General features: G+C 35.5%; 1 protein-coding gene across 1 annotated transcript; it reads right to left on the bottom strand.

Annotated features, from left to right (window-relative positions):
- Nucleotides 1-5: 5 nt before the first annotated feature.
- On the bottom strand, nt 6-17,092 carry LOC106157435 (uncharacterized). Its single transcript, XM_013533070.2, has 3 exons — nt 15,665-17,092; nt 4,185-7,421; nt 6-3,533 (listed from the first exon to the last, which is right to left on the bottom strand). The coding sequence occupies exons 1-3, from the start codon at nt 16,737-16,739 to the stop codon at nt 3,244-3,246; spliced, it is 4,602 nt and encodes a 1,533-aa protein (XP_013388524.2). The 5' UTR covers nt 16,740-17,092; the 3' UTR covers nt 6-3,243.
- Nucleotides 17,093-17,097: the final 5 nt, after the last annotated feature.

Genomic DNA, 17,097 nt, shown 5'->3' with positions numbered 1-17,097 from the left:
CAAAACAAGTTTGAGTCATTTATTTGCTAGAATTCAGAAAGTGAAACAGACAGTAGCATATATAACATGACATCAATGACATTTAAACATGGGACATTGTCATACACAGGGCTATATATATAGTATTGTACATGGATCTTTTTTGGATACTTGATTATTCTTAAATTGAATACATTTTAAATTCCAATGACTTTTCCCCAAAATAAGTTCTCTTTGATTGAAAACAAAAATAAGTTTCCATTCTTTTCAGAATAATAACCTGATCCAGACTTTGCATTTACCTCTTGCGTCATGTCAAACCCTGACATGTCAAAATTTTGATTTGTGCATTTTATGAAGAAAGTTGAAAATTTTTGGCCAAATTGACTGTAATTGGGAATCCACTTGAAGCCAAGTTTGCTCTTTGTACAAAAAATTTTGTGCTGAATTATACATAACTACTGTGAATTGCCTCATCCACTGGAACATAGCACAACTAATGGAAGATGCATTATTCTTGATCTCACAGGTACTAAAACTGAGTCTTTCTAGGTTTACAGTGAAATTTGAGTGTTTGCTTCAAGCCCATTTCAGAAAGAGAGTTAATATTAATAGTAAAAGGGGTCCTTGATTTGATTAATTCCATCAGCTTGGTGAAATTCACTTAGCACTGAGAAAACTTGTCAAATATTTACAAGAAACAATTCAAGTAGCCTAAATTAAGATCCTTACAACAGTGCAAGGCATTTGCCTGATTTAAAGAAAAAAAATTATGATATTTTCATATATTACAACCCATTCAATTCAAACTACAGGTTAAAGGAAGCACTACTCTTTTTTCATTGATACGTTTTCCTGTTATTTCAGTCAATTCACGAAAAGAACAAGCAGAAATCTCCCTTTGACAGGTTAAAGTATGAAAAAGAAACCCTTCTCAATGAAACACTGATGTGTGCTACGCAGTATAAAATTGACCAGACTTAGCCCTTCAGTAATGAAAGCCATAAACAGTTTTTGAAAGAAAGGTGTTCTTCACATAATTTTCCCCTCAATGACTTATTATCTAATTATTCCAATTTGCCTTTTAAAATGGGCTGCAGCCTAAATTTAAGATCTCTGCAAGGAGTGTAAGTTACCGTATTTTTTTTAATGCTTTAGGACACCTTATTCCCTATTTTTAACGCAACTGCCTCCTGGGCATACTCTATTAATGTAATAACATGCCATAATTTTCAGAATTGCTAGTATCTTCCTGTGTTCTATGTTACATGACACTAAACTATAAGCAATTATCATTTTTTAGAGAGTAGAGAGGGGAGGATATTGAGATCTACTTAAGAAGACTGACATGTTGGGTAATTCTGATAAATCCTAGCTGGCTTCTATGTGACCTACAGGTGCTGTTTCCTGAAAAAATCATAATTGCATGCATAAAAAAAGATCTTTGGAAATAACTTTATGGTAACTTTATAACTTGAATTGTATTTTTTACCTGGGCTGTTTCCTTTTGCTGACAGTTTGAAATTACTTTTAAGCAATTTTTACTTAACATATAACAGTAGTCAATACCTGAAAAAAAATACCTTGGTTCTTTGTAAATAATTAAGAAAAAAAAAATTCTAATGAGTGAAAATTTTTTCACTTAGTATGAATTTTCGGAAACATGCTTAAGTGAAAATGCAGAAATAGCAACTATGAAAATGGAGATATGATTGCTACTGAGTTTACTGTACCTTGTCATAGCGAAATATTTTAAAACGAAAATCTTTATAATACTGCACGACTGTGAACTTAATACTGAAACAATTTTGACACAGCAATGACAATAAAACGAAACAAGTTTTTACGGCTAAAACATACACTAAACAGGTACATAATTATAAAACAGTCTCTTTAGCATATTTTGGTGAAGCATGCATTATCACAGAATCCCAGTGCAATTCTGCTGATCCATCCCATATAAATGTATCAGTAATTGCAGGGCTCTCCTACTGATTTATACTATTCAAGAGCCATTTTCCACAGAGACAACAATGCAATATTTACAACAAAATCCTTCAAACAAACTATTTCCATCTAAATATAGTTAGTTTCAATGGATTATATTTTCCTATTATATTCACTAGAGGGAATATTATTTCCATTGGACTCCAGTGGATTCTGACAGAATTCTACAGAATATTCTAGCAATGGTTAGCTTATGTTTCTCATAAAGGCTTAAAATAAAAGAGACAATGTCACATCTTTTGAAACTAACTATTTTCTTAAATAAATGGTTTGACATATGGCCAAGGGGAAAATGTTTAGGGTCAATTGGCAGGTTTTCTGATACCCAGCTCAGGCCCTGCTTCAATACTAATAAGTACATAAAACATGATTCTTATTTAAAATATTTAACTGACAAATATGTCATTACAAACACAACCCAAGCATATAAAACCAATAAATAAGCATATTCTGCATAACAAAAATTATTAAAAATAATAATGTAACAAAAGTATTGGCACGTAGCCAACAATGTATTTTGAGTCAAAACTTATTTGACCAATGGAACATAAGAAGAATAATAAAGGTTAAATTTCAACAAAAGAAGCACAAGATGACAAAAGTTACGATGTCCTACTGGCTCCATTTTATCAGTTAAGTTGATCCATTACTTGGCCTAACTACAATTGTACGTGTTGTATTTATCTGATAATCAAGACATTGAAACATGACTAATACAAATAAAGTGCTGTCACATGCATCCCTTTCTTAAATCTGGCAATTGATTTGTCTATACAGTACATCACTTGAATGTGCCTGTAAACTTACCAAATTACTGTAATACATCTATGAGCTATCTGATTTGAAAACTACCTATTTACTTCTATCTAAGTGAAATAGATCCACACATTCACACACTTGGTATATGTGAAGTTATTTTAGCTGTACACATTCAAACACACACGCACACACAAACGAAAATGGAAACACTGTCAATAGACAAGTTGAACTTTTTGACTGAGAAAACAGTTTTTATAACTCACGTACATGTTCTTGGTTTTTTAACTTTAATAGAAATCACCCTACAAAGAGATAACATTGTTTAGACTTGTATTGCACAACAATGACTTTTTCTCCTTAACACACAGGTCACACTTATGCTACATGTTACTTTACACAAATACTTAAGTAAATGCTAATCTAAAGCTATTCTTGGTGGGCTTCTCTGTGAATTTAAATACACAATCCATTTCATGATCAAATTCATATTTTCACATTCTAATCTTCAGAGGAGTGACAGGAGTCCAAATCCTCTGGAGCTTGACTGGGTGATGCCTCATCTTCAATTTTAAGATCAATTTCAACCTTGTACTCATACTTTCCCACGTACTTCACCCATCTTTCTGGATTATTTGGGTTTCCAACAGATATTGACCGTACTTGTGTGCCAGAGATGGTTGTATTGGGCATTGTGAATTCCACATCAACATACTGCTTGTAGCTGTCGGGTATTGGATCATGTGGACCAAGGTCTAGCTTCATGGTGAACAAGTGTGTCTTGTAGGCACCTACAAGTTAAAAGATGTACTTTACTAGTGAATCCAGGATTTTGATAAAGGGGAAAGGAAAGGTGCAAGGATAAAAAATGTGCCCAAACATTCTTATGTAACTCGCAACAGCGGATGAAGACAATTTTACTGTAATGTGTGGTACACAGGGATGGAAAAATTGCTTGGTTACAGTTTGTTTTGTTTGTTAACCTGTTTTCTTGGGAGGAAGTAGCTCTGAAGATTGGGGAGGGGGGCATAAGCACCCTGTGCCCACTAGATTTGTAAATGTCTTTAAATCTATGTGCTCTCAGGTAAGGTGTGCCGGCATAGGTCAATTACAAAACTTTGATAAAAAATGTAACCATATGACCAGAATGTTTGATTTAATTGTCTCCAGGTAATACATATATCACTTGTAGCAAGGAAACATTAAATTGGCAAATTTCCAAAAAGTTTAATTTAACAGCCTATATCAATAGCAGCTAAGCATTATTGCATCAGAGCAAGGGTGTGCATATGCTCAATTCAGAGCAGTAATTTTAATGTAAATGGAGGAAGAATCGTAAATCTGGGATTGACGAGTAAAAAAAAAAAAAAAAATCCTATTACCCTGTATTTTAAACTTGGCCCATTCATAAACATATTGGAATTATCAGAAAAAAGTGTTACCTTCAGTTCTTCCTGGAAGCCTGTCTATCCGCCACACTATGGCTCCAAAGATGTGCTCATACTTTGCTGTTCCTGCAGATGCTTCCATGAGACTCTGTGGCAGAAACCCCTGAGCTAAAGCTGTGATCCTCTCAATACCTTTGATTTTACCTGGTTTACGTTTCACTGAATGCAAGGAGCCATATTTGAAAAGCCTCTCTTCTCTGAAGTAGTAAATCCAGGGCTCTGGGATGGGGAATCGGATCATGATGTTCTCACAGGGCACCTCTCCAGACCTAGCACTATCTGTGAAGTAACCTGGCACCATGACATCAGCTCGGATCTCCACATGTTTCTTGTTGACAGTCATTTGGGTCTGAACTTGAAGTGGCAGCTGGAGGTTCTGTTTGGGCTTGACCCGAAATCGCAGCAGTTCAAATTGTGTTCCATCAAGAGGATAAAATTTGATCAACCCAGTCTTTTCAAATTCCTTGAGGTCAACTAGGGAATGGAATTCATACTGTTGGATTGCTATCCATTCATCAGTTTTTATGGGAATAATGTCTTTACGGCCTACAACCTCTTTACCCTTACGTCGTTTGTCATTCAAACCAAGCTCACATGGGGGCATACCTGTCACGAAAGCCAGGACAAAAATTCTAGCTCGGGCTTTTTGTGACATAATGTGACCTTCCTTATCCACAATGGCCATATATTCATCCTGAGCAAGAACCTGAACCTCATCTTTGTTATAAATCTGTGTTTTTTCCCTATGAGCCTCTGTTCGTAACAAGGCATCCTCACAAGTCCACACAAAACTACGAATTTCATCATAATTCAAGCTTCCGAACTTCAGTAGCTCTGTTGCTACAGGTTGATGATCAAGTACCATAGTAGGCTTGGGCCTAAATCGCTCCAAGAAATTTGGGTATGTTAACTCTGTCATTAACTTCTCAGTCTTGATTCCAGGCCTCTCTTTGAAAGTTATCTGTTGCAGTTTGACAGTGTGTATTTTGCCATACTGATCATACTGCTGGAGGTTGATGCCACTGAAATCATATATTGGCAAAAGTGGAACTTCTTGAAATGCCCTGGCATCAGTTTTATCACTGTCATGAAGTCTTATGAGGGTTTTACCATCCTTTCCAGGTACAAGTTTCACCCACACATTTCTCCAGGACCTCTTTGTGGAGCCCGGTAGTTTTCCTGGAAGTCTATTTACCAAATTCTTGGTTTTTTTGCCTGGCTGCCTGAGAAGAAGTTTCCATACTTTTCCTTCTGCACTTGGGAAGTAGTCTTCAAGTGGTTCAAAATCAGTGTCGGCATCTGGTGACGGTGTTAATTCCTGAGAGCCATCTCTGCACTCAAATTTTTCCGTTTCATCTGCCACTTCATCTTCTGGGCTGGTCTTGTTGAAAGGATTAAAACGAGAAGAGGTGGCCTTGTCTTTATCTACTGGTGATGGAATGGTGGCAGAGGGAGAAAATGATGGATCTGATGCAGATGCTCCTTCATTTTCAGAAGAGAATGCTGCCTCTCCAAATAAATCCAAATTCCCATTTGCAGTTGAAGGATCATCTATTCCTTCAGTTGTCTTGAAGGGATCATCTACATGTTCCACGGGCATAACATCATCTGCGCAAGATTCTCCAAGAATATCCTTAAGGTCTCGTAGGCGAGGTGGTGCAACAACTCCTTCTATTTGTTTTTTGGTAGGACTAGGAGTAGAGAAAGGTGTGTTCTCTTCTACTTGAGTAAAAGGATCAAAATCGCATTTTTCCATTTTCTGCTGTTCCCCTACACCATCAATGATGTCATCACCTACAATGGTTGCAAATGGGTCAAAGCTGTTAACAGCACCTTGCTCATGCTGAATATCATGTCCAGTGGGCTCAATAGTTGAAAATGGGTCAAAACCGATGTCTGATGTTGTCACAACACCTTGGGCATTGCTAACTGTGTCAAAAAAGCCTGCAAACTGGTCCTCATCTCCAACAGCTGAATCTTCAGATTTGGAAGCAGACCTGAATGGATTATCTGATGAATAACCCCTAGTAGGTGTGGTAGAGGGGGATCCCCCACTTACTACATTCTCTGGGGTCATCAATGATTCAGTAGAAATTTCAGCATCCAAAATGCCATTTTGAGCCTTAGTAGGACTGCCTTGGTTCTGTGGTGGGGAAGAAATTCTATCAGAAGCTTTGATAGGAGCTGCCAAGATACATGCTGCAACAGATAAATCTACTTTGGCACGTAAAGCAGATTTTCCAGGCGACGGCCGAGGAATAGGTGACTTTGGTTCGGGCTTCAACCTCTCATTGCTTTCCATACCCACTAAACCGATTTGATCTGGAGATTCAAATGCATCCAAATTAGAAGTCTTTGTTGGTATATCAAATCCAAGGTCAAAAGGATCCTCATTAATTGGTTGCTGAGCCTCACTGACAGGAGCCTGATCAAAACCCAACTCATCAGGTATAGTAGGATGAGGTGGAGGTGGTTTATTTCTTTGAGCAAGTTCTTCTAGCATTTCCTCTGGTTTTTTCAAAGGCTTTTGGTGCAAAGCTGATTCATCAATGCCTAAGAAATCATCCACAATGCTGCTCAATCCTGCAGAAGTTTCCTGGTCAGCTAACATGTCATCATCCAGTTCAAAAGGGTCGCACTGAGTTTGGGTTGGCTGCACATCTGAATCAGGCAAACTTAATCCAAGTAGATCGTCAGTTGACTTTGCTTGTGCCTTGGAGGCTGGGAGAGAACTAAAAAGATCAGACTCTGTTTCAGTCCCATTTGAAGCAGGAGGGGCACATACTTGAAGTCTCAAGTCTAATTCTGGTTCATCCATATTGCTGTCGGTTAAACCCAGTAAACTAGAAGTTCCTGTCTCAACTTTGGGTTCTGGTTTTAAAAAGTCTGGACTATCTGCTTTAGCAGCCAATTTTTCAATATTTTCCTGCGTTTTCTGTACACTTCGCTTGATTCTTTCTTGCATCTGTTGGAATGTTTGCCATTCTTCAGAATCTTCATCAATCCGTTCCTCGTAGGGTACAAATTCACCTGGACCTCTTGGTTTTGGACCATTTGCAATGATATCTGATAAATCATCTGCTCCTTTGGCAGCTTTCTTACTACTCTTATGTTTTTTTGGCATATCTTCAGCAAATGTCCTGGAATTTTCCACAAACTGATCCTGCAGTCCTGGAAGCTCACTGGACAAAGTGGATGGACTGTCTGTCAAACCATGATTTTCCAAATCACCTAGAAATGAAAGGAATGAAAGTGCTGTACATCTTTCTGCAATAAACGCACAACTTTTACTATTTTTTAATTTTTGGACAACAAAGTTTTAAGCTTGTAAAGTAAGTAGCATCACTATTAAACAGTGTGGTCACAGGGTGTCATCAATATTTAATTACCTCAAGGAATCTCCATTAAACTAATGCTACTTGGAATTTCAGATTTTTTATGAATTTATTCGGCAACTCAACTGATAAAATGTTCACAGTTTAATGTCTACATTGAAAAAATTTAGCACTATTATTTACAATATATATAATGTTCTCTGATTTCTGAATGATCTCGAATTTACCGGTAGATCAGACCACACTACCCATTTTCATGGTGTGCGTCAGTATGCATTTCACAGTATCATACACCAGAACAAAATTTGAGATGAGATGCAATACTTTCCAACCCTGCTGAGAATCATCACTATCACATTGCATACTAGGCAAGAGCGGTGTTGCGTCTGATACTTCAAAGCATGTACTGATACACACTTTGAAAATGGGTATTGTGGTCCGATCTACCGGTGAATTCAGGATCATTTGGTACTAAGTCTGGTAGTTGGGTAGGCCTGTAGCTTGGAGTTCTTTATGGGAGACGGTTTTAGTTACATACTAGGTGTTCTACAATTATTAAAAAATTTCCAAGCATTGCCAAGTAATCTCAAACTTGACACTGAATTTTTTCCAAATTAAAATCAAACAAAAGTTGTAATAAACGAAATCTGTTGAATTGGGAAACCTTTCAAACAAAGTAATGATTGCAATTTGTTCAATTAATAAGTTTGGAGCCTCAAAACTCTCATTAGAAGCCACTGCAGATATATGCATTCTAACCAAGGATGGAAAACAATTAATCACTGATAAATTAGATGAGATTACCCACTAAAATCAGCTATTATACTCTTAGTCTTTGTAGTCCCCAATAAATAAGGGACCATCTCAAAAGTTCTCCTGGTTTCTGCAATTTCAAGTTCATAGAGCAGTACATCACTCCTTTCAAAATTTCACCTCCAGAACAAAGTCATTATACTATCACACAGATCTATGAAACACTGATTCTCAATATATATAGGTCAATTGAATTTTTTGAAAATTTTTATTAAAAGTAAGCAGGCGGACGTATTGTTTGTCACAGTGTAAGTTAACTTACATCAGTCTTGCAACTTGAATCAGTGAAAATATAATTATTAGATATACTTGTTCTAACACAAAAGAATAAAGGGAGTAAATTTTAAACCATCATTACTGTCCCTTGCAGCACCTTAGTAAGTGGTAGACTATTAAATATCACTCAAGTGCTACTTTATTAATAAGCAGGAATTAAAACATCAGAAAAATGCAATAGATTATTACTTTTATGTTGTCTGGCATAACTAGATTAAATTTTGATAAGTGATAGAAGTAAAAGGCAATAAAGAAACTCTTGTTTGTTCACAATTACCAAGTTTTTATAAAGATCCCAATATAATGACTATCTATGAACTTACAACCCTCCCCCCCAAAAAAAGTGTAGCCTTCCTATTTTCTGTAAAAATAATTATGTTACATTGTAAATGAAATCTTCCCATTGTTTTTTAATGATCCAATCTACTGTAAAATAAACACTTTTCTTCCAGACCTAAGTTATTTGCTCTAATTGATAAATTTAATGGTTCAGTGAATGATCACAATATTTGGTCACCCATTCTTCAACTTTTTCAGTTCAGTCAATAGTGATAACATTAGACATTTGTCTCTTTATGCGTATGTGTATTGGCTCATTGACTAGGAAAATATGTCCCTCAGCACAAACAAAACATTTTTGAGCATACCAAATGATAATCATCCCAGTACAATTTTCCATTAATGTTAAGGGCTAAAAATGCAATTATTATTTAATAACTTGGGTTCCCTCAGGCTAATGATGCCACACTAGAACTGCACACACTTTGACATTTGATGCCTGGGCTCCCAGACTTGTATTAAGTTCAGTCCAACAAATGACTTCAGCAAATTCTACGTTTTTATCTTCATGAGAAAGAGCTTTAATTTAAGAAAGTCATTATCTGGAGATTAAAAGTCTATCGGGTGGTTTCACATCTACAGGCCTAAGTTTTGGGGGCAAACATACAATTAAATAAACTATGGTGAGTCATTGCAACTGATGGGTATAGGTGGGGTTTTGATACATGTATGCAGGTCTTCAGAATATGAGACAGGCTTCTCGATATCTGACATCCAAGTCTTTGCTTTATGACATGGATCTTTAATCATTATATAGATATCATGCATATAATTTGTCTGGATAAAGCAAAAGACATAATGTGAAATATGTGCTAGTTTTGGTCTTAAAAGCATACTCATTACTTACTGCTTCTGCTACCAACTAAAGAAAACCCTTTAATTTTTTTTTATTTTATTCATTATTATTATCTTTTTTGTCAATCACCATTTTGGATGAATAATTGGACTACTTCAAAAAAATCTAAAAGGGTTGAATTGATGATCACTTAAAAAAAAAAAAACTGCCAATAATTACCATACCAGTAGCAGCTAAATAAGAAGCAACATGAGGTCATATTAAATATGATCTATGACCTGATCTATGACTTTTTTTCGTACTACAAATGGGAAACTTGATTGTCAATCTAAAACTTCAATAACACTGACATTGTAAAATTCAGTCAAATTTTGGTTTTGACTAAAACATTTATTTTGGGGTCCCTCGGTGCATTTTCAGTGACTGTAGGTAGCTGCTACTCTACACTTTGCTTTAACCATTTGCCTTCTTATATAATAAATACATTTGCACAATGTACATCTGTACTAATATACATGCAGTCATGTATAAATATATGCAATATATATATATATATATATAGAGAGAGAGAGAGAGAGAGAGAGAGAGAGAGAGAGAGAGAGAGAGAGAGAGAGAGAGAGAGAGAGCGAGCGAGCTAGCTAGAGAAAAATGGATATAGATACCAGTAATTCCATGACCTTCAGAAATTGTCTTCGGTATAATTAACACAATGTTCTATACAAACACCCACTGCTATTTTATCTACATGCAGCAACATCATGGTCAGTTATATAGTAAAAAGTCACACTCTTTATCAAATACACAGTACAATATTTGCAGAGGTTGCGAAATACTCACTTCAACATGATGCCTGTGCCTGTATGAAACAGTCCCTGTTCTATAACAACATCTAAAACTGCATTGCCTGTCAGCCTGACTCTCCTATCATTATGTTCACTGCTTCTATATGTCTGTCTCCTTCTGATATTATTTGCTGCTATCGATCCCCAACCATTTGCAATCTGTTGTTGCCCACGAATAATCAATGCCCCATATGGACAACCTCTAACAACCTAAAATTTGATCAATTTCTATGGAGACAATAGTGTGTTTCTATTCAAGCTTTTATACAAACCTGTCTTTATAAGCCTTGGTGTTTATGCTGCATAGGTATTGATCCTTGGGTAACTTTCATTTGCTGCAAGAAAATCAATCATCCTCTCTGGTAATTCCCAGCAGAAATCTTACACATTACACCCAATAGAGATTATGGGGAGAAATCCAAATATGCAGAAAAGAGAACCTTCAGCATCTCCTTTAGTCAGGTGAAGGATCCTTTTCTTTAGCTTATCATCATGACTGATATAATTGGAATCTAAATTTATCTTTTCTTGGGGAACAATTAGCTACTGCAGGAATTCCCTCAATTATTGTCACTCTAATACTTAATAAAAAAATAATTCAATTAAGATAGATGATTACTTTTGTTTTTATAAAAGAAATCAAACTCCTTCAAAGCAATTTAATATAAAATGTAGATGGTAAATCCAATAATATCATTATGCCTTAGAGGACTCAAAGTTAGCAAATTTCATACAATAGTTGAAGTTGTAGCCTAATGTATACGTCTGCTCATAAAGCAGGTCAATACTATTCCATTTCAGAAATTATGTTTAAGAAAGCCCTAAGGATATTAAATATCAAATCGTTAGGTCTACCATGCATGCATTTGGACTCTGACAGAGGGGTAGTCTTGGTACATTATTGGACTACATATGCCTTAAAGGCACACAACCAGGCTGATACACTGAACACTGAAGGCTCAGCTTTAATACTATGGGGATCTCAAATTTATTCCTCCAGGGTGTCGAGATTTTCCATTATGTGCTGCATTTTTATGACCTGTGCCCCATACCTGGCAATTTCAAAATTAGATTTTAGTAAAAAAAAAAAGTAAACCTTTTTACTTCCTTAGCTGCCACAACTTGAGAAACCATATCAACCAAAAGAATATTACTTTTGAGTTTTATAAAATAGTGGTAGATGACCTGAGATACACCATAATTTGAAAGAAAAATCAGATTCTGAAACAAAAAAAAAAAAAAAAAAAAAAAAATCAAAATTGGTGGAGTATTTCTAAACCAATATTAGCAAATCAGCTACATACAGAACAAAAGTGGAGTCTCGCCTGTAAGTGCATATAACAATTCAAAACTCCCATATTCATGTGACATTTTAAAATCCAAAAATAAAACCAGCAATAACAATCAATACATCATATTTTCAGTTTCTGCATGGGCTTCAGACATTTCAAGGACTTTGCCAAAATTTTGCATGATTTTCAGCCTGTGAATTTACACTGGTTGTACAGTGGTCTTTTTAAGAACCTGAATTGGCAGAAACTCATGAGATTGTCCCTTAAAAGCTTAGTACCCAGGGAAAATTCAATAACGACTTACAGGCCAACTATTTTAAGAACATCACAAGACCAACCACTTAACACATCTGCCGACCTCAAGTAACTACTCAGGCAGTTCCGTTAGTTGAACATTTTTCAAAAAGCACAACATGACTGAAAGACTCCTAACTTAGGCAATTTGCCAACTTCCAACAAAATGATCAATTTTTCTTTAGATTTTAATATTGACCAAAATGAAAATTATGACCCCAAATCAGGAAAGGTAATTTTCGGTTATTACCATTATTTGCAATAATTATTTTCGACAATCTGGCATTACCCAAGGCCCTAGACCTGCACAAAGCACACATTAGGTTTAATTTTCTCTATTTTGTGGTTTAATGGCTTTATATTTGCATTTTTGCTGAAAATCTTTATGGTGCTTTTTTTTGTGTATGTTCTCTACTACACAGTATTTCATATTTATATATCTATTTGCATTGTGTGCAACTGTCAAACAAATAAAAACTTTTAAGGTAAACCATCATTGCTTAATGCTAGGTTATGACAAAAAATATGAGAGTTGGTAAATAAAAAACTGAATTTAACCAAGTAAAAAAAAAAAAAAAAAAAAAGCCCTTGCTACCTACTTCCCATCAATAATCTCTTTTTGTGTAATACTAGGATGAGACTGCAACATAGTGAAAAATATGGAGTGGCATCAAGAGGGTACCTAGGCCAATGATATTTTTTGCTCCCAAGAAGTCGGAAATCCAACAATAGTCAGAAAAATCTCATACCTGGTAACATTTACTTATTGTGTTATGTAAACCTGTTTAGTAGAATGTATTTGAAATAATACCGTAAAGTTTCCTTTTCTCATTGGAATTTAAGGAAATCTACCCTTTTTTTTGATATCAGAATTATTATAGTGATATAGTTTCTCAGATGTTATACCATGGCTGTCAGCAAGGCCTTGCACACTTCCCCATAAAATATAAGCTGCCAATTTGAAGATTATGGCAATTGGAACCATACTATTACATGTCTTCCTGATTTATCACACAAACAACAAGAATGAATTTTTGTCCCTACTGGTTTTAGAAAGACAGATAAAGCTTTCAGACTGAATATGACTGGGGTTTAATTAATTGCTTTTCTTTTTTCAAATTTCCTCTCAAACCAGCAGACCTCATCTTTGCAACAAACAGATGCTTGTGTTCAGTAAACCTCACATGGCATGATCAAATGAAAATACCTCTAGCTTAATTTCTATGTAAAATCTAATAAAAACCATGCATTCATCATTCAGAACCTGAAGTCCACCAAGTCTTTAAGGCACTTTTCATTCTCACTGCCATCTTGAATAGCAAAGCAAAACTAATCCTGAAAGCATCATTGGTCACAGGACTCATATCAATCTTTGTGCAAATTAGTATCTCTTTAATTCTATATTATTTCCACCAGTGGAATATCTTCCAATTATGAAGTTAAAATCCGGGGCACAGGAATCTAGTTAAGTTGAAGATAGTTACCTTAATGTTTTGATAGAAATATGACAGAATTTGGTCTAAAATTGGCAGGTTCTTGGGAAGAACTGCTGTTGTTTTATTCATTTCAATCTTGTTCACAAAGTTTAAGACGGCTGGCAATAGCCTGTTATTTTACCATTCTAATTATTATTTTTTAAAACACTTACTCTGTTATGTTAACATCTTCAATCACATTCCTTGACTTAAAATTTGCCATTTTTAAGACAATTAAACAGTCTGCTGCTAGGCATCAGATTTAGTCTTAATGTGTCTTGCATACTAGTACAAGGTCCCTTTATTGATGTAATAGTTATCACAATAATCATGTCTCCAGCAGGTATTTTGATTTGACTGAAAAGAAAGGGTACATCAACACAACATGTTTTAAGTATTATTACACTGATGACAGGTCACCTTTCTTGGTAAAACTTGCAGATCATCTATTTAATTGTACACAAAGGAGGATTTTTCCACCAAATTCATATTAAACGAATTATCCTGAGGTAAACAGCATTTCCCCCCCAATTAACCAACCTTTAATTTTTCCTTTCCTGACACTGGCCATAACCCTGAAACATTTTTGGTAAAAGCTCTCTTCTTAAACTGCATCAAAGCAAGGAGTTATAACTCCTTGGTCAAAGTGACTGAGTGTCTGGGTTGGACAAGGGAGAGTGAATATGATTATTTTTTGTGATATTGATCAACTTAGGCAATTTATCTGTTATTTTATGTTTTAAAAGTTTTAATTGTCCACAGTTAATTTCAACAAGAAGCAATCCATGCACTTGGAATGTGTTTTAAATCACACTTTGTGTGCCTTTAAGTTAATGTCACACAATGGGCATTTAATATACATTATATATATTTTTTTTCCTGGACATTTCAACACTCTTCTCCACGGTACATTATCCAAAACTGTTGACAAAATTATGATCTGTAAGACCACTACTGCAGCACTTTTGTTAAGGAGATGGGGACTAGTGAATTTCACTTGTGACTGATTTGAAATAAGAAAATTTAACAAGCTTAAAAAAATAGAGACATATGCTTACATCTTTGTTTTTTATTCTTTTTATTTTTTTTAACTATTCATTTTGCTTTATAAATGTTTATGTGTATTACATTTGTCTTTAATTTAATAAGCCTCAGGCAGTAAAAGTAAGCCATCTCTGGCTGACAGATATGCATGTCTGAACAGAAATAATTTCAGCTAAAGCCCTAAATCAAAAGAATATCAAAGAATTTAAAAAAAATTGTCTCTTTTTTAACATCACTCATAGGTAAGCACATAAACTTGGTCTCGCAATCTAATTCAAATGCACTGACAAAGTTGAAGATGACTTTGCAATCTAATCAAATGCACTGACAAACTGACAACCTTTAAGATCAACTTTTGGTAACATGCAATCATCTGCCATAATTTGGAAGTAAAATCCTGACAGCAGATTTCCTTATTGGCCAATTGCCCAATGCTAATGCATTTCTGTTCTGACAAAAGCTTTCAAATTGACAGTCCCACTTGTCTAGTATTACTTAGTACTTTTTCTTTTACAATATTTAAAGAATCGATTTACGTCAGCCCTTCCATTTTCCTTTTGGCAAGAAATAGTATTGGAAAAAATTGATCTGCATCCTGAAATTGGATCCAATGCAGTAATAAGGTTTTAACCACGGGTTTGTCAGTTATCTTGCAAATTAAGAATACTTCCTGTTTCTACTAGTAGCTGGTATATTAACATGTGTAAGAAGGTGCCCGCAAAAAAAAAAAAAAAAAAAAAAAAATGTCACAGTGACAATAAACATATAGTACTATAAATAAGGTTTAAAAAATCATATAATAATAATAATAATAATAATAATAATAATAATAATAATAATAATAATAAAATGATGTCTATGAAATGGAAGCTGGTGAATTTCTCAAGTAAAGTAACAAGGAATATTACTGGCCATTAAAATCAATACATATAACTAAGTTCAATAAACCTACAGCATTGGTGTATTACCTTGTTGAGTGCCAGCAGTATTTTGGCTCATAAATGGATCCAGGGCATCATTATAACCTGATATTTGCTTCTCTGTAAGCTTTGCTTCAAAGGATGGGGTGCTCAGAAGAAAATGTTTCTTTTGACTTCTGCTTTTCAAATCTGACTTTTCTTCAAACACTTCCCAGCCAGAAGAAACAGGAGAGACTACTTGTGCTGTAGGACCAATCACATCAGGGGTATTCTGTTGTTTGCTTTCTTCCAAAGTGGCAGCTGACTGTGGGCGTTTTGAATGATTCTCTTGCAAAGGAGATGATTGTTCTGCTTTGAGTTCATTAAGAGTCTTAGGTACCAGCATTTTCTTTTGTGAATCCCTTCCATTTTTAATCAATTGATTTACTATGACTGCTGATTTACTATGGCTAAACAAATTGGCCTCGTTAAAATTAAACCAAGTTTTTTCGGTAGCAACTTTGGGTTTTCTTGAGATTTTCTCTTTGGTTTCAAATTCTTCTCCTGGTAAAGTTATATTTAGTTTGCTCAATCCAGGAGATTTCTCAGGAGATTCAGAGCAAACATATTCATCCAAGGTGACCAGGTTAATTGGTGTTCGGCTTCTTGGGCGCTCAATAGGTTTGGTGTTTACTTTCAACTGACTTGTATATAATTTTGCCTGCGGTTCTTTGGTTTTCACCGTCACAGACTCCTCTCTGTATGTATCTGCTACAGCATGAGATTCTGATGAGGTATCATCCAAATCAGGGCATTCATCACTTATAAGCTTCTGATCCTCTTTACCAAGTCTAGTTTGTACTTTCTCCTTGGCCCCTTCTTGTACATCACCTTCTTCATCTGACACGTGTATTTTCACTCCGTCATTTCCACTACAAGTTGACTCACAAACTGAAGATTCTGTCTCGGTTTTTTCGTCAGCATTGTTGTAGTTGTTATGATCTCCTTGAAGCACTGAATACGCACCTTCTGCCTCGTTTGGTGTATCGATGCTGTCGTCGAGATACGAGTAGCTAGGGTCTGTGTCCAGTTCGTGCAAACTGTCGTCCGTTGCAAGCGGTGCTCGACCCTCAGATTGAGACATACCGCACCACAAGAGGAAAGTATTGTCCCGAAGTATTATATTCAATAGAAACAAAGCCGCTAATGGACTCTCTCTTATCAAACTTCAAAAGTACAGGTGCTCGCAGGATGGATTTTGAGCTTTTGCCTCTCACCGGTTCCAATCGACAAATTATTTGTCATCAATATTATTGACAATCGCCTTCAGTTGAACTCGGGAATCATTTGCTGGCCACCATAGCGTACGGCGTACTTTCTTTGAGCTCCAAACGGTAAATAAGCAGACATATACACTGGAAAGACAATAATTGGCAAAATTTATCGATTAACCAAGAGCACAGGATCAATTTTGCATTTTGCCTCCTTGTTATTGTCGGAAG

Source organism: Lingula anatina, chromosome 2 (genome assembly GCF_051362555.1).
Source record: "Lingula anatina isolate TDL-2025a chromosome 2, LinAna3.0, whole genome shotgun sequence".
Classification (NCBI taxonomy): domain Eukaryota; kingdom Metazoa; phylum Brachiopoda; class Lingulata; order Lingulida; family Lingulidae; genus Lingula; species Lingula anatina.
The sequence above is the reverse complement of the archived record's forward strand: the minus strand, read 5'-3'. Positions and strand labels throughout refer to the sequence as shown.